Here is an 18,863-nt window from a genome sequence, read left to right as displayed (position 1 = left end):
CCTGTGGGACAAGTTCGGGAGGGTGCAGCTGGACCTGTTTGCTTGGACAATGCACACTGCCCCCTGTGGTACTCCATGTCGGAGCCACTAGGGCCTAAATAGGCCATAGAGGCAAAATAATTACAATTTAGCATTAACACTGGAGTGATAGATGTGCAGATGATGATGTGCAAGTAGAGATACTGGGGTGCAAAAGAGCAAGAGGATAAATAACAATATGGGGATGAAGTAGTTGGGTGTGCTATTTACAGATTGGCTATGTACAGGTACATTAAGTTGCTCTGACAGCTGATGCTTAAAGTTAGAGAGGGAGATATAAGACTCCAGCTTCAGTGATTTGTGCAATTCGTCATTGGCAGCAGAGAACTGGAAGGAAAGTGGCCAAAGGAAGTGTTGGCTTTGGGGATGACCAGTGAAATATACCTGCTGGAGCGTGTGCTACGGGTGGGTGTTGCTATGGTGACCGATGAACTGAGATAAGGTGGGGCTTACCCAGCAAAGAATTTTATATGACCTGGGGCCTGTGGGTTTGGCAACGAATATTGTAGTGAGGGCCAGCCAACAAGAGCATACAGGTCGCAGTGGTGGGTAGTATATGGGGCTTTGTTGACAAAACGGATGGCACTGTGAGACTACATCCAGTTTGCTGAGTAGAGTGTTGGAGGCTATTTTGTAAATTACATCGCCAAAGTCAAGGATCGGTAGGATAGTCAGTTTTACGAGGGTATGTTTGGAAACATGAGTGAAGGAGGCTTTGTTGCGAAATAGGAAGCTGATTCTAGATTTAATTTTGGATTGGAGATGCTTAATGTGAGTCTGGAAGGAGAGTTTACAGTCTAACCAGACACCTAGTTATTTGTAGTCCACATATTCTAAGTCAGAACCGTCCAGAGTAGTGATGCTAGTCGGCGGGCAGATGCGGGCAGCAATCGGTTGAAGAGCATGCACTTAGTTTTACTAGCATTTAAAATAAGTTGGAGTCCATGGAAGGAGTGTTGTAGGGCATTGAAGCTCATTTTGGCGTTTTTTTTTTTTTTTTTTTAAATACATTTTATAAAAACTAGTTCTAATAATGTCATACGTGATTTTCAAGTCGGAGCTTTAGAAAGATGCCTGAGTTTCCGATTTTGAATTCGGAGTGACCGTTAAACGATTTTTACCAGTGAAGTTCGTTTATTTTCCGAGTTCCCAGTTGTCCTAAACGTGGCATACCTCTCCCAAGACTCACGGAGGCGCTAATTATTTTTCTATGTCACTCACGCATGGAAGTGACGCACACATTTGTATGTGAACAACGGCTGATGGGGACATTTTGAAATAAGTAGCTAGCTGGTATCCGTTAGTGGACCAAGGTTCACTTTACAAGCCACATTTACTTTATTAGTTGTATGTCTCGCATGCGTGATACGTTCAAATTAATGAAGATGTCACAGAAGTCGGACACTGAAGAAACAAGCGTATAACGTAATACACAAGTAAGTTGCTAGTTTAGCTAGCAAATTAGCTACGCCGTCAGTGCGAACTGGCTGGCTAGCTGCTGGGCTGGGTTAAAATGGAATCGTCGTTAGCATACGTCGCTTCCATTTTAGGTAGCTAACTAGCTGCCTATCGAGTTCGTGCTAGCGGTATCACAAATGCATGCATGGGTGGTGGACTATGTTTAGAAATCCCCCTAGCAACTCAAACTCGTTTTATGGGAAACTTGCTTAGTAAACTAGCTAACGTCGTTAGTCATAGCTCGATAGCCAACGAAGCCCTCACCATAGATTGCCTAAATAATTTCCCTGTTAGCTAGCTACCTAGCCAGACGGGTAAGCTACCATCAAGCTAGATAGCTAACACTAGTAAAGGATGAAGGAAGCCAGCTTCCGCGATACTGGTTTATGTTTAGCGTAGTTGACGTTAGCTTCATATGTTTTGCTTGCTAGCCAGCCAGTTGATAGTGGCGTTTAATTGTTATGTTGTCGAGCTAGCAATCCAGGTAGCTACGTAGGTCAACATTTCGTTTTTTTGTGTTAAAACGGTCAGTGATGTTATTCATACTTGATAGCTCTGTCTGAGCTTGCTCTTTTCCTGGGCTACTGGAAGGTGTGGCGCAAAGAACCCCGGACTTGAGTTTCGTTGTTGCCCACACAGTGGTGTTATGACATCATTATATATAGCCACATAACTACTGTTGTAATGCTGCGTTCATAACAACTGGGGTACTCTGAAATATCCTACTTCAGTGCATTGAAATTAACTGGGAATTCGGACAAAAACCAGCTCCAACTGGGAACTTTTTGAACGGTCATCCAACTCGGAATTCCAAGTCGTGAACTCTGGCATCTTTCTAGAGCTCCGACCTGAATATCTCTGACGTCATGATAAGACTGTTTCCCCCCAAGTTCCCAGTTTTCTTGAAAGCACCATAGCACAACTTTGGGTAATATATTCAACGACAGTCTACCAGCTGGGCCCCATCTATCTTAAGTTTAGGTGTATTTTGGTGGAATGCTGTGAATATGAGCAATGAAGAGTTCATTGTACAGTTTGAAAGAAGAGGCTCACTATTTGTAGGTGTCTTCTCCCTACAGGTATGTGACCAACATTCCACACAATGGTAACATATGTTTGGAACCAGCTGATATTTGTAAGCTGACCACATGTGGGGGTTCAAAGCTAAACCAGTAGAATAGATGTTGCCAGCATCTAGGTGATAACCTTCCTTATGTGAGAATGCTACCAAAAACCCATGTTACCCTTTTGATTCATTATTGGTTTTTGAGCGGCAGATAACGTGGTGGTTAAGAGCTTTGGTCCAGTAAGTCGCGCTGCACAAGAACGTATGCCAAATGACTAAAATGTAAACACACCCCACTACAGCTGTAAATGCAGCCAGATTAATTAGTGCTAAATTGCCTTTTGCTACTGTTGTAGGCTACTGGTACTTAATTGAAACGTTTTCAGTGGTTCCCATCTCCTGTCCTCATCTACCTCTAAAAGGTACACATTTTTATTGTTTACCCTGTAAAACATGCCTGATTCAACTTGTCAACTAATCATCAGGCCCTCAATAAGTTGAATCAGGTATGTTTGTTTAGGGCTACAAGACAAATGTGTGTTGTTGGAGGTACTTGAGGACCAGAGTTGGGAAACACTGAGTTATACCTTTCATAAATCGGTCTGTTGTGCTGCGTCATTTTAAAGATCCTGCAAGAGGATGATTAATTTCTAATGTGTTTAGTCTTAAAGATATATCAATATTATAGTGGGTGCAAGAGTAGGTATTTTTGAACCAAAGTTAAGTCTCTATGATATCGTATGTTGTTGTTCCAGGTGAGTTCCTGTCCTGGCCCACCTGTTTTAAAACAGTCAGACCACGGGGCCCTACGCTCAACTAGCAGGAAGATGGCAGACACTGAGAAGACAGAGGAGTTTGTCAATGCTGAGATCTTCCCAGAGCGTCCCGTGCAGGGGGGGTCAGCTGCTGCTGTCAGGGGGGAGCAGGACGAGCCCCTTAAAACAGAGACCACCAGCTCTCCTCCAGGAGAAAAGGAGGAGGACAGCCCCCTGCAGACTGAGGGTGAGCCTAGCCTTCTCTCCATGCCCTGCCTCATGATGGAGCTGAGAAGGAACTCCCCTGAGTCTCCGCACGCCTCCACCGGCAGCGACAAGCCCACCTCGGGCCGTGCCTACGAGAGTGACTCCTCCAACCCCTGCATGCTCTCGCCCTCCTCCAGTGGCCACCTGGCCGACTCGGACACACTCTCCTCTGGTGAGGAGGGATCCGCCTCACGTACGACAGTGGGGGGGGGCTCCACAGCAGAGCCCGGGACCGACACCAGACTTGCAGCGGGGGGTCAAACATCTGCATCAAGTGGGCGAAAGTCCCGTCGTTTACGTTCTGAAAGCGAGATGTCAACCAACACAATGGCAGCCAAGAAAAACCGCTGCCAGCCCGCTGTGGTGGGAGGAGCAGGCGTCGAGAAGCAGACCAACGGCCGGCTGGCTAAAGTCAAAGGTCACCGGAGCCAAAAGCACAAGGAGCGTATTCGGCTGCTTAGGCAGAAGCGTGAGGCGGCGGCAAGGAAGAAATACAACCTGCTGCAGGACAGTAGTACGAGCGACAGCGACCTCACCTGTGACTCCAGCACCAGCTCCTCTGAAGACGACGACGAGACATCAGGCGGCAAGACAATCACCACAGACATCCCAGGTAACAATCACCACAGACATCCCAGGTAACAATCACCACAGACATCCCAGGTAACAATCACCACAGACATCCCAGGTAACAATCACCACAGACATCCCAGGTAACAATCACCACAGACATCCCAGGTAACAATCACCACCAGACACATTTAACCAAACCCAACCCCCACGGGGTAATATTCACCACACATACGGTGCATTCAGAACGTATTCAGACCCCTTCCCTTTTTCCACATTTTGTTACGTTACAGCCTTATTCTAAAATGGATTAAAAACATATATATATCCTCATCTATCTACACACAGTACCCCATACTGACAAAGCAAAAGCAGGTTTTTTGAAGTGTTTGCAAATGTATAAAAAAATAATCAAAGACCTTATGTACATAAGTATTCAGACCATTTGCTGTGAGACTCGAGATTGCGCTCAGGTGCATCCTGTTTCCATTGATCATCCTTAAGATGTTTCTGCAACTTGATTGGAGTCCACCTGCGGTCAATTCAATTGATTGGACATGATTTGAAAAGGCACACACCTGTCTATATAAGGTCCCACAGTTGACAGTGCATGTCAGAGCAAAAACCAAGCCTAACGGTCAAAGGAATTGTTTGTTAAGCTAGAAGACAGGATTGTGTCGAGGCACAGATTTGGGGAAGTGTACCAAAAAATGTCTGCAGGATTGAAGGTCTCCAACAACGCAGTGGCCTCCGTCATTCTTAAATGTAAGAAGTTTGAAACCACTAAAACCTCAAAGATCAGGCCAAGCTGAACAATTGGGGGGGGAGGGCTTTGGTCAGGGAGGTGACGAAGAACCCGATGGTCACTGACAGAGCTCGAGTCCCTCTGTGGGTGTGGGTGAACCTTCCAGAAGGACAAACACATCTGCAGCACTCCACCAATTAGGCCTTTATGGTAGAGTGGCCAGACGGAAGCCATGAACAACAAGATTATCTGGTCTGATGAAACCAATATTGAACTCTTTGGTCTGAATGCCAAGCGTCACGTCTGGAGGAAACCCAGCACCATCCCTATGGTGAAGCGTGGTGGCAGCATCATGCTGTGGCAATGTTTTTTTTTTTTTCAGCGGCAGAGACTTGGAGACTAGTCAGGATCGAGGGAAAGATGAACGGCGCAAAGTACAGAGAGATCCTTGAAGAAAACCTGTTCCATAGTGCTCAGGACCCCAGACTGGGGCCAAGGTTTACCTTCCAACAGGACAACAACCCTACACACACAGCCAAGACAACACAGGAGTGGCTTCGGGACAAGTCTCTGAATGTCCTTGAGTGGTCCAACCAGGGCCCGGGCTTGAACCAGATCGAACATCTCTAGAGAGACCTGAAAATAGCTGTGCAACAACTCCCCATCCAACTTCAGAGCTTGAGAGGATCTGCAGAGAAGAATTGGAGAAATTCCCCAAATACAGGTGTGCCAAGCTTGGTAGCATCATACCCAAGAACACTCAATGCTATAGTCGCTGCCAAAGGTGCTTCAACAAAGCACTGAGTAAAGGGTCTGAATACTTATGTGAGATTTCACTTTTTATTCTTAATGCATTTTCAATCATAAAAAAAGTACTCTTTGCTTTGTCATTATGGGATATTGTGTGTAGATTGAGGGGGGGGGGGGGGGGGGGGGTGGCAATTTTAATCAATTTTGTAATGAGGCTTTAACATAACAAAATGTAAAAAAAGTAAAGGGGTCCGACTACTTTCCCGAGACACTGTATCCCATGTTTAATGCATTTGGGTCTTTCTATAAATAATGGGGCCAATGTGTGACGTTGGAATAAACATTTCAATAAGTTTTATTCAGTTCCACATGTACTTGGATGAATATGCCAATTGCCCCATAACTCTACATGTATACTACAACAGGACTATACATTCTTAAAGCAGGGTTTATACAGACATTGGCAAGTCATATTCAAGGTCTTTCAGAGATGTTTTCAAGCCCTTTTTTGTACTTTTCAAGGATCTCAGTGTTATACAATTGTTTCATTTATATAATTGAACATATAGGGCACAATATAGAACTGTCAAACTAGGCCATTACCACTAAGAATTTGGCATTGATATTAAAATGACATTCTAAAATGTGAGAATACTGTGGACTTGTCTGACTATTATTAAAAAAATAAAAATATTGAAGTAAATCAAATAAATTCACCTTGATTTAACTAGGCAAATGAAGTGGATGAATGTATGGGTTTTCTCTGTCCTATGTGGCCCGACGCAGGCACACATAATAAAGCCAGGCTGATTTTGTCATGAGTGGCTAAAACCCCAGTTCCTTTTATAATGGAAGGATTTGTATTTAAAGCCAAGTTGATGCCAGCATTCGATCTTGTCGTCGTCATAATCACTTTACGTGGTTTTACCGCAACAGAGTAGCAACACCCATCAATTGAAGTGGTTGGAAAGAAACGGAAGTGGCCACATCTCTCACAAAATGGATCCAAAAGGAAATCACACATTATCAGGGAGCAGGAGAACTTATAAACTGGCTACAATCATTTACAAGGACTTTTCAAGCACCAAATTCTAGTAGATGTCAGATTTTTCACGGTAGGCATATTCTAGTACTTGAATATCTGTTCTTCAAGTTTAGGTAGGCTGCTTCAAGTGCATTGTATTGCTTAAAATTGCAGGTGTATCATGGAAACTAACATGTATTTGTCATGTTATTTAATTACCAGATCATATTGTGAAGATGCCTATTAGGCTTTATCATTTGTCATTATATCCAGAATAATGAACAGAGTTGGGTGTTGCACAATTGTCTATCCTACGCAATTGCAAACAGACTCTTCCAATCCAAGGCACAAAAACATACTCATTACTCTGACACTTTCTGTTAAATCTAATGAGACCCTTCTCTAACAGACAGATTATCAACATCAATTATCCATGTATATTAGATCCAATGTAGATCCAGGCACAACGGTCTTCACCAGCATAAGGAATGAGAGATCCTAAATATTTTGGGCATTTCTTTTGCGGACACCTTTTTCCAGCACCTGGGCTGTTTCATCACGTGCTTTCACAACAGCTGTTCGTCATTCAGAAAATTCCTTCCTGAATCAGATGTGTGAAAATATCACAGTATATAATTAAACAGCTCGACACCAAATACGCATCCAACATGTATTATGCATAATTATTGAAGAACCACGTTAATGACTCAAGCTTTAGATTTTCAGTATCAAGGTACGGTGACTCTGTTAGAAGCATTCGATTCTGCAATCACATACATTTCTGGGAGATTTGTGTGCCCATAAACTGTTATCACCCCATTACACAAGGAGACACAACATTTTTAAGTAGTTACATTGCAGTTCTGGAATCTCGAAACAGAACAACTACAGGGTTCAATGTCTAATTGAACTAATTCATGAAAAATATATGATATCAGGACAACTTACACTGCCACAAATGCAAGGACAGAAAAGTAATGTTTTGTCACCTGATTTTTGGACATCCGTCAAGATGCCAATCATGAGAAAGGGATAAACAGGTTTTAAATCAACTCGTGAATTTTATGTTAAATGGCTACTGTATTTTCCCCCCTTAATGTAATGACATGAAAAAAATGGCTTATCAATTACTTAACAGCTGTAACAAGTTTTCCAGCATAGGAAATCCTGGTACCCTAGTCTATAGAAAGACCCATGTACTACAGGGATTCCAAGTAACCCACATTTAGTGCACCGCAAAGTAATAATCACAATTTACTACAGACATCACAGGTAATTTTGACAATTTCTCGTAAACAGTTGCAACAGACATCTCACATGAATCATTTCACATACGTTTACCAGATATGTCGAGTAACCATAGCATCCCCGGCCAATGCAAACACACTGACGCTTCTGTTTATGAATGTTTGCTAATCTTCAATGGCTTCTAGCACAGGCATCACTGAATGTTAATTGTTTTAATAACTGTTCATTTGTCTCCATTCACCATGCATTTTGAAGGTTACAACCCATCACGTCTTCACCACGTAATCCACCCGTAGGAAGTGTTCTTTTTAAACTCGGTCATTGTTTGCATGTTGTGTGGAATGTAGATACCATTTACTGAGTGTTACAATGGGTCATTGTTTTTTATTTCTACTTTTCCAGTCTGTACTGCCATAGCGAGCTGTTTTTTACAACAGTATATGACCTCACTGTGTGGTAGTAACCTTGTGATAAACATACAGGAGTATCTCAAAGCTGTGACATAAACATAGTAGTAAATCTGTGATTCACATCGACGGCTCCACTGTCCATTGTAATGTGATTGACTTCTTCCTGTCCTTGGTCAAAATAGAGATTGAGGATTAATGGAATGAGATGTCTCCATCCCCAGAGCCTTCCATTAATTCACCATACCTTTGCCACGTAGCACCTTATCGTGCTGGTTCAGTTGAGAACTTCTGTTGAATTATTTGAATGTGGCCCTTTGAGATTCCCCTAGGCTCCAGTGCCTGTTTTCAGCGCAGTAGGTCTTGATGTAGTTGTTAGTCAAGGCTCTGGATTACTGTTAAACAGATGCTTCAAGTGTAATAGGCACCTGATTCACCTGCTGTGTTTGGGAATGTCGTGTCCATTTTAGGATGTCCTCATTTTAAAATGCATTAGTTATCCACAGCATCTTGTCGAAGTTAGCAAAAAATCAATCATAGGCTAGGATATATTTGACAACACTTAATTAATCTTATCTTGTGTTTTTGTGTTAATTGTACATTGTTTTATTGGTGGCCCTTGTTTTTGACTTCCTGTGACTTGATTTCTTGATAATTGGAGGGAAAGATTTGATTTACATTAAGGATGTGTTGCTCAACTTCAATGAGTACAATGGCTCAAATACAGTAAGACTAGTACTGTAGATAAAATGATCTATATTGCTTTAAACTTGTGACTTTATATTGAGTCATTTCCTCTTTCAATGATGTTGCTATCTGGTTTGATAAAGTTAGTTTTGACATTGCATCTTGGCATTGCGGTGACAACATTGATATTAGTTTGAGGTAGCGTTGTTCTAATTTAGACTGGGTTAAATCACTGCCATAACATGGAGTTGGTGGTGCATTGCTCTGCCTGCACTCAAGCAGGGATATTGTAGTTTGTAAGATCATTTGTAGTGAACATGGCAATAGTCAGCTGTAACTGACATTTTCCCCCTTCACGCTTTCCTTGATTACCACAACTACATAACTCGTCTAGATCTGCGTAGGTAGACATATTTTATGTGAATTGCATTTTGAAATTGTTGCTAGTTCAAATAAGTCATGTCTAGCTGTACATTTGATGTCCAAGGAGAAATGTCAAAACCATGGTGCTTGGTGCTGTGTCTATATGGGTTATTTCTTACGCTGTATTTGCGTACAAAGTTAGACAACCACAAAGTTTATCTTATCACAAACTATGCACGGTAAATCTTCAGTACACTTGCTACAATGAGTTACAGCAACTAAATCTCTTAACACCAATTTCTGTCTATAGTGGACCTATAGGACTCCATTTTATCAACCATTACTGCATTCCGTACACAGACCTGACTGCTACAACTGCATGAACGTAGTCCATCAGCATGAAAAAGTCGATCTGCACGTCAACGAAACTTGTCATTTTTCTATTTTTTTAATAACTATAAATAAAACAAACAGTCCACCAGCGAACATGAAGTGCTACTGTGTTTCTTATGGCTTGGCCTCAATGTCTTTAAAGCTGCGGAGGGATCCGGAGTGAGCGCTCAGATGCAGGGCCTGCTGGACGGCGGTGGCTCGTGGGACAGGAACAGCATTGGCAGCGTGCTGGAGGAGGCCATGACTCGCTTCGCTGTGATGCAGCGGCAGACAGAAGAGCGCTTCCGCGTCTGGATGGAGAAGCTGACGCGCCTCGACTCGGACGACAGCGTCGACTCGTCCATCCACTCGAGCGACGCCCCCGGGCGGCACCATCGGCACCGCCACAGGGCGCCGCGTCCGTCCAGCTCCTTCCTGCCCTCCTCGGAGTCGCAGGAGACAATGGCGGCGTACATGTTGGCCCGGGAGAACGCAAACGTCACCATGAGCAGCATGGCCCCCGACCCCCTCAACAACAACATCCTGCCTGATGTAGTGCCTGTGGCTACCCAAAATGGAAATCTGGACGTTCCAGACCCCGGCCTCTTGAACGTTTAGATTCCCTTGTTGGACTTGTGGAGTGGTTTAGTGCTGTATTTTCCAAATGGATAAAGTTTCACTACCATCACACATACGGTGATGATGGCAAATGTGCTTATCTGATTTCCACTTTTTGGGGGGGGGTTTAATCACCAACTCTCCAATTTTACTGGAAGTCCCTTATATGTGTGTTATTACATAATTAACATGGTAAGCATGGCCTTGACTGTGACACTCAAGTCCTCCGTGAGCTTTGGCTCATGGCAGCTGTGGGTGCTGAATCACTGTGAGATCTAAGTCTTTTGAATGCGTTTTTTAATATCCAATTGGTTCCTGGAGCCAATTTACTTTAACTGCAACTTGTAGAAAAAATTGCATCATTGACACGGACAATGCATATTTTATCGACCGACTGTCAAGTCAGGGCTCTCATTGTATTGCTTTCAGTATGCCTATTCCAAGAGTATACATGTTTACCAGCTAACATACTGTGTCAGTTCATACAATAATGTGCGTTACAGAACCCCAGACAGTCACTTGTGCAGGGGGCTGCTTCATGGCATGTGCCTTGTCATACAGAATGCTAGGAATAAGAACGTTGTTATAGTGCCGTTTTACTTAAAGGCCACATCCGCTGGGCACTGGGTTAGTAATTGATTTAAATACTTGTCAATGTTTTCACAGCCTTTTATTTTAGTGGCATAGCTTTACTAACAGTAAACATTCTAGAGAGCATTACATTCTTAACACAATAAATTCTGCCCCATACGATTCCTTGAAATTGGATGTCCAAATCAGAACATTGTTTCAACTTTTTTATATGTAGGTAGAGAAGTATATATTTTTTAAATTTGACCTGAACTTCTGTTGTGGGTGCACTGACTGTGAAAGGTTAGGCCTAATACTATGATGGCAGTGGAGAGAGACTTTTTTTTTTTTTGTGGATATCGTGGGTGTGGGATCTTTTGTGCTGAATAGGAGCTAACACATCAAGAGCTTCATGTCTGTGGATATCCTTAAAATAGTTTCTGCCAATCTGGCCTGTGCTTAAAGCAAATTTGGCCTTTTTTTATTATTATTTTTTTAATAGTAGTTGTATTGATATGACTTTTATCAAACTGAAACCAGGTTTCACACTATCACTATATATATATATATATATATATATATATATATATATATATATATATATATATATATATATATATAGTTTGGGCTCCAGAAAAGTATAGCGCATGTTAATGATTACTGGTTTCTACATAGGCCTACATAACATACAGGTGACAATGCAGCCTTTTTGAGTCTGAATAACCTTCTCCAGCTACTTATAAAAACAAGAAGGACTTCAAACACTACCTACACATCCAGGACATAGCTAAAGGAACATAGCTGGAAGCATATTCAATAGGGCCGTGGTCTTTTGGAGGATTGTAATTTGCACATGAAATTGTACTGCATATACAATATAGCTACACCGTTCTCAATTCCACACTGTTTAATCTGCATAAAGTTTTACTGTTTGCATGTGAACTTCCCTTCATGTATATGTCAAAGAATAATTTGATTAGCCTGTGTGTGCAAGGTAAACCTTTGCTCGTATGCTCATGAATTGTAGTGAGTGACAACTTCCTTTTGGTTTTATGTTAACAGGACTTGGTCCAGCTCTCGTCTCCTGCCTTCAAATTCATGATGCACAGTTCATCTGACATATTTAGTTGCCGCCTTGTCCTGTTTGGATCCCAGTACTGTAAATGGTCTTCCATTTGTTTACCACAGTATTGTATCATGTCAGCAGCTTGCTGAAAAGAGCCTGATTTTTACAAGTGCATCAAATACCTTCATTTTCCATTGGGGACCGGTATTAAATTCATATTGTATTTGTCACATGCGCCGAGTACAACAGGTGTAGTAGCCCTTATAGTGAAATGTTTACTTGCAAGCTCTTTTCCAATGATGCAGAGTTAAATAAAGCTATACAACACACAAGATTGTTTACCAAAGAGAGAATCTTGGTTTACAGTGAGCTCAAAGTATTGGGACAGTGACACTTTTTCTTTTGGGGGGGGGGGGGTGCTCTGTATTTGGATTTATAATGACTGAGGTTAAACTGCAGACTGTCAGCTATAATGTGTGTATTTTCATCCGTATAGGCTGAACTGTCTAGAAATTACAGCACTTTTTTGTCATTAATGTAGACATGTTTAGACACTTCTTATTTCTAATAAAAGTGACTCCAAAATAACACAATACATTATTTACCATTTCTATTGGGCACAAAGTCATTTGAAACCCAAACAATCAGCAAATGCATCCAAGTTTGTATTGTCACAAGCTTCATGTAATTGTGTGCTAGGAATATGTGACCAAATACTAAACCTTTGACTACTTTAATACAAGTGAATTGTCCCAATACATTTAGTCCCCCAACTTTAGTGGACCATGTACAAAAAGGTAATGTGACTTTGTAAACGGTTCACCCGATACAGATATATGCCCTCAAATTAAAGCTGACAGTCTGTACTTTAACCTGCAGAGGCATCATTTCAAATCCAAAGTGCTGGAGTACAGAAGCAAAAACATGTCACTGTCCCAATACTTTTGGAGCTCCTTTTATCTTCACTAGTTATGAGGAACAGGAGTTGTTCCTAATCCTGACCAGCCTGGAAAAGGTTAGCAGTGTGGTTAAAGTTGGGGTTAAGGTTAGGTTTAAAATCAGATTTTTAAGATCAATTTTAGAAAAGGGTGTTTGGTCATGACTTTGTGGCTGTATTAGACTTGTGCCTGGCATCCACTGTAACACTGGTGCCCATTTTGCTCTTGACTTGACTCCCATACTGCACTGTCTGCGCTCTCAAAGTATGCTGTCTAGATCAGAGTTTCCCCAACCTGGTCCTGGGGGTCCCTCTGGGTGCAGGTTTTTGCCCTAGCACTACACAGCAAGGTGCCCAGGACCGAGGTTGGGAAACCCTGGTCTAGATGACCCTCGGGCATGTGGCTTAGGCTATGTGTAACTGACTTGTCTTACAGGGTAGAACAGAGCAGACACTCAACCAATGCGTGTCCCCCAATACTCTACCAGGGTTTTTCTACAACATAACTAAGTTAACCATTTGTTACATTTGATCACATTTTTTTGGAGCAGCTTTTTTGTTTTTGATAACTGGTCAAACTGCTGCTAAATTGTTTACTTGCGTTATTGCATACACATGATAATTAAACGTTTTGAACTGTATAAAGAACATTTACGTTTTTTAGTTGTTTGTAATGATTGCATCCGTTGGTAGTTTTTTTTTTTTTTTTTGTGAATGGCTGTTTGAAAAGCATTAAAAATGATACCCAAAATAAATTATGTAATCTGTTTATGAGTTAATTGCAGAATATATATCAGGTCATGCATAGAACACACAGAATAGGCTATAGTTGCACATCAAATGTACCAATTACACATTTAACTCTGTGCACAGATTATACACATTCTATGAATTATGAACATCTTCAGTTTGACATCAGTCATCTTGACATTTTGAATAAGGCTCATAGCCTAGATGTTGTATTCAAACATTTACAGTTGAGCAAAACAAAGCAGTTATATAGGCATATTTGCTATATGCTAATGCTTTATGGGGCAATTAGTTAAATTATTATTATTCAACCTAGCTTGTTAATTGTCTGGCAACAAATATATTTACAGCTGAAATGTTTTTTTTTCATTCATCATGAATGGCAGGTGGCATTTAGCAATCGGGAATATCAATTAAGATATTGGAAGTTGTAGGGTGAGGGTATGTATGTCTCCGATCCACTCAGATACCAAGGCTGAAATCCTATCATGAGCTGCTATACTAGCAATGCAATTATTGTGCTAATGGAGGTAGCTACTTTCTACTGTGAGCACTGAAGTTCGCTAACCTGAGAGACGACGTGGTTTGAATAATGAAGTGTTTTCTGTTTCTACAGACGGGACTCCCGTAGTGTGCCACTATGATATTTCAGACACTGATTCTAACCAGGAGAACTTAAGTGTGACTGCGGAGCGAGTGCGCCGGACCACCGTGATAACACATGAAAGACTAAAAACACACAGGGACCAGGCTATGGCAGCAAACTCTGGGGCAGTAAGAGTACAGGATCTGTGCTCTCTCTCAGCAGGTCAGTTACAAACCCGGTGTATCACACTGAAAATGTCTACTCTCTCTGGGAAGACTTACTGTATAATCCGCTAACAGTTTGACAGGCGCAAGGAGATTGTTTAACAGGGATAATGTTAGTGCAACCTGTAGCCTAGGTACTAGGAACCAACATCTCAGAGATGAAAACATGGTGGAAGATCAGTTGAATAAAACATACGTTTTGTACTGTGCTCCACGGTTGAAAAGGGGGATCTTAGGAGTTCGAAGCAGAAATGATACAGGCTGTCTACAGTACAGGTGTTTTCCTTTCAGGTGCTGCAAATGTGTTTTTTCTGTTTGCCTTTTATTTTTTGTCTTGGTCAATTGACATAGATGTAAATGTACATATATATCTGCTGCAATGAAGAGTAAACCAGATATTTGTGTCCATCAAACTTCCAGAAAAGGTGTGGATTGAATCATTTTTCAAAGACTTTTGTTTTTGTTAATGTCTGTGTCTGTGAGGTGTACTGCTATTCTACATGTCCCTGTACGTTCTAAAATGTCTTGTGTTGCAGGTCACATGGAGGCAGAGCTTGCCCACAGGGAACCCCCTCAGCACAAGGGCCACATCAACATCCCCTCCTCAGACAGTGAGGTAGAAATAGTAGGAGTGCAAGAAAACACAAGGTGAGTTCAGAAAGCATAACTTGGAACACACGTCGAGGGCAGATTTACCTGCGCTACAACCACTACAAAACTGTAATCCTTATATGGTGTTGTTCTACAACATGTTACTTTAAGAGTTATGGTCATGCAGTCATGTTTTATTGCCGCAACAAAACGGTCAATATAGTTTTACTGTGTAACACCAACACCAGCTCATAAAGGCAATGGTTGCTTGGGACTGTCATGGAACTGGTGCACTGCAATGAACAAACTGTTTTCGTTACCAAGTCGTCAGTATAATGTTGTTACCCTAATGTTTCTCTAACATTGCTCTAATGTCCATGTTGTGTTATTGTGCCCTTTCTCTTAACAGATGTGCCCATCCTCGGGGTGGGGTAATTCAGAGCCTGTCCTCTGCCTGGAAGCCCAACTCACTGGAGCAGCTCAACAACAGCACGAGGCAATCCTCCCAGCTCTGGACTACCGTGTCCCCCCAGCCCAACTGGGTGTCCCCTCCGGAGGTAGTGGACCTCACTTTGGACGAGGACACCAGACACAGATACCTACTCTGAGCAACTCGTGCACTGAAGAATTCCTTACTCCCCTCTCCTCCCCCTCCAGCCTCTCCCTACCACGGCCTAGGCCCTTCCTGAGTGGTACAGCCACCACCTGTGACTCATGGGTTGCATCTCAAATGACACCTTATTCCCTATAAAGCGCACTATTCTCTATACCTCATAGGGCTCTGGTCAAATGGAGTGAGCTATATAGGGAGTATAGTGTAATTAGAGACGCAGCCTCATGGACTTCCTCTGATGTTATTAACCTACTGTAGAACCTTATATCAAAGCCATTTTAACAAAGATGATTCCCTGATCATGGATTTAAAATACATAATCAAGAGGGCAAGACACTAGTGCAGATTGAACCATACAGAGGTGTTACAGTAAAACACATAGCAATATTCTCCCTGTCCTGGACCTCATTGATTTTGAGGACTGTTGTCCGTACGTAGGTAGGCACTGTGTTCTGTCTGTCCGCTAGCTGTAACATAAGACTTGAAGCTGCTGCATGAGGGTAGGGCAGTATCAGTAGCTCAAATCTGCTGCACTACAGACTGGTGTCCTATTCTCCAACTGACTGGATTGGGCTTACAGTCGATACTTAACGGCAGCTGGTACACTGTCTGCAGCATGATACGCCGGCATGTGACAGAGCTTTGGTGGCTTGACCTGACCTGCTCCGTACTCCAGTAGAGATGTCACTTAGGTATATGTTAAGATTTTAACACTGGCTCTAACCTCACTGGTCAAACTACATTGATTATGTTGTTTACCCTATTGTGCTTAAAGAACGTGATTAGTAAAAAAAAATATATATATATAATATATTTAATTTGTACTATTGATCATTTTCCTTTCAATGATTGGAGCATATGTGTTTAAGATAGTAACTGAATCAAGTTCTAAGCTAGCTAGATCAACTTTTTGTTTTGTCTTATTCAAGGAAACAAACCACAACACTGGTCTGTTCAGTTCTCTTCTTTCTCCTCTCTGGGTAGCAAGTGGTCAGACACACAGTACTCAGGCAGTTGCTGCAGTCCTCTGGCAGTGCAGGCTATGTACGCTACTATTACTGTAAGACAGGTCCACTGTCTGTTGAGCCAAGCTGTTGCTATGGAGAACAGTCTGATAGTGTCCCAGTTGTCGTTCTGGTAGTCAGTGAATGTATGACCATGCAGGGCTGACTGGTTGCATTTATATGGATTGTGTGTATATCAGTGTGAATGAGATATCTCTCCTCCTAACCTCTCGGGACCCCCTTTTTACAACTGAGGAAATGTATCTTCCATTGAACATTGCAAAGCAAAGGTGGCCTGAATGCCTTGGAATGTGCACTATTTTCTTTCAGAATCATGTATATTCTTTTATCTTAAAGCATGGCAGATTTTTGCTGTCTCTACAAAAAACGATATTTTAATAATAGATGTGAATTTACTACATAGATATTAAGAAGCAAAGTGCAGGTGAGTTTGTGTCCATTTGGGGGCTTTATAGAGAGACCTATTTAATGTATGAATGGTTTTAACCCTGATTCCTCAGGACTCCCTGTGGTTCTTGTGTTTATTGTACTCATGCAGTACTGCAGGCCTGGTTAGTTTTTACCAATGGTCCAATATGACACATCAGATCCATTTGAACTGCATGAACCTCCCTGGTCTCCCTCATGAGAGGGTTATATTGAAGCATTTAATTCACTCCTGCTGGTCACAGAAAGGGGAAAAGTCCTACTCGACACCAGGAACTGAACCAAAGTCTAATGGAACTAAATACTTAACCTTAGAGACTTGTGATATTTAAGCTTTTGACAACTTATTTTCCTTAGCACCTATGAAATTATTTTGAGCTCTGAATTTATTCTTGATGAGTTGAGTTCAACTTGAATAAATCACTCTCCTCCCAGAGCAAAAAGCCGTAGAAATTAGATGAAGACGTCATAATTTTATCAAAATTTCAGTATCACCTTGACTCTTAACTGGCCAGTTTTCTCCACTGTATGCAGATAGCACTGAAAAATACGCTTTTATTCCAAACCTCTTGCATGCAGCACTTCTAAGCCCATTCTTGTTGTCTAGCTAGCTCTTCATTATGATTTATGTTAAATGTCAGTAAAGTAAGACATTGCTTATGCCTTTAGGCTTAGTGGATTGCTTTCTGTATGAAACTAGGGCAGGGATGCTCAAGTAGGGTTGCACATACCATTTCTTTTTTTGTCAAGTAAAACATTGTTTCAACCCGTTCTCAGTAATTTAACTATTTTATTCTGTTTATTTTTGTTTATTTTACTGTCAGTATTTTAAATTAACAAGAAATTAGTGTTAATATTTTATTTCATCTGCAAGTCCCTGACTTCCTTGAAATTATATGTCTGTAGAACTAAAAGGAAACAATTTTAAAACGAAATAAATGGAGTATTATTTAAGTACTTTGAATAATTTTTTTTACCGAATTGGTTTGCTCCCTTATCACGTTCTCTTAACCCAGTTTGACTAGATGATTTGTTTGTTGGGGGAAAATTGATTAATGTCTTATTAGTGACTACCGATATTCATCCTAAAATGCTTGTGTGCTGACCCATCTCTCTCTCTTTGACACTCATTTGTGCCGTACATGACCGGTGCCTGTGAGGACATTGGCATGGGCTTGTGAGCATGTCAATACCAACTTTGTGCATATGGAAAAGGTGTTAATCTATCAATGTGCAACACGTGTGTAGAAGAGTATGCATGATAATGTGTGTGCGTGTCTGTTACCACGAGAAGTTATGGGGGTTGAGGTTCCGCTGATCACTCATTGTTCCTTTCTGGCCTTCGGCCAGGCTGTCTAGACAAATCCCTCTCTCCATGAACAATACGACCCCTCACCCACAAAGGGACAGGGTCAAAGGTAAGGCAAAGAGGCACCGGCTGCTAGGAGGACATGTGGAGAGACCGGAGCTGTGCAATCTGCCTGTCGTAACCTCAACCCTGGAGCCCTTCTGCTCATCCTTAGGGCACCACCACAGCTGTATGCTAATTTCCACGGCTAGTCCTCTTGTCATTGGTGAGCAGAAGAAGAATTGCTAATATTTTACTAGCCTACAAAATAAATTAAATTGTTCTGTGCTGGTATTTTATGCAGCTCTGAAGGAGGTGTTTGCATATTTGACTAGCCTTTAGTTTGTGCAGTTGAAAT

At 41.8% G+C, this 18,863-nt stretch overlaps 1 protein-coding gene across 4 annotated transcripts; it reads left to right on the top strand.

Moving 5' to 3' along the window:
- Positions 1-1,241: 1,241 nt before the first annotated feature.
- LOC110523345 (uncharacterized protein C18orf25) lies at positions 1,242-18,114 on the top strand. Of its 4 annotated transcripts, none has more exons than XM_021601964.2 (5): positions 1,242-1,475; positions 3,319-4,198; positions 14,309-14,500; positions 15,039-15,150; positions 15,503-18,114. In XM_021601964.2, exons 2-5 carry the CDS (start codon positions 3,391-3,393, stop codon positions 15,699-15,701), a joined length of 1,311 nt encoding a protein of 436 aa, XP_021457639.2. In that variant the 5' UTR covers positions 1,242-1,475; positions 3,319-3,390; the 3' UTR covers positions 15,702-18,114. The 4 variants fall into 4 exon arrangements, with proteins under 4 accessions (XP_021457639.2, XP_036832854.1, XP_036832855.1 ...); XM_036976958.1 differs by lacking the exon at positions 1,242-1,475 and adding an exon at positions 1,558-2,576; XM_036976960.1 differs by lacking the exons at positions 1,242-1,475; positions 14,309-14,500 and adding an exon at positions 1,551-2,576.
- Positions 18,115-18,863: the final 749 nt, after the last annotated feature.

Source organism: Oncorhynchus mykiss, chromosome 5, assembly GCF_013265735.2.
Source record: "Oncorhynchus mykiss isolate Arlee chromosome 5, USDA_OmykA_1.1, whole genome shotgun sequence".
Taxonomy (NCBI): Eukaryota; Metazoa; Chordata; class Actinopteri; order Salmoniformes; family Salmonidae; genus Oncorhynchus; species Oncorhynchus mykiss.
This window is presented reverse-complemented; position numbering and strand designations above follow the sequence as displayed.

Coding starts and splice junctions, on each gene's coding strand:
- LOC110523345 (XM_036976958.1), top strand. CDS start 2,505: ATGAGCAATGAAGAGTTCATTGTACAGTTTGAAAGAAGAGGCTCACTA. Junction 4,199..14,308: donor AATCACCACAGACATCCCAG/GTAACAATCACC, acceptor CTGTTTCTACAG/ACGGGACTCCCGTAGTGTGC. Junction 14,501..15,038: donor TCTGTGCTCTCTCTCAGCAG/GTCAGTTACAAA, acceptor CTTGTGTTGCAG/GTCACATGGAGGCAGAGCTT.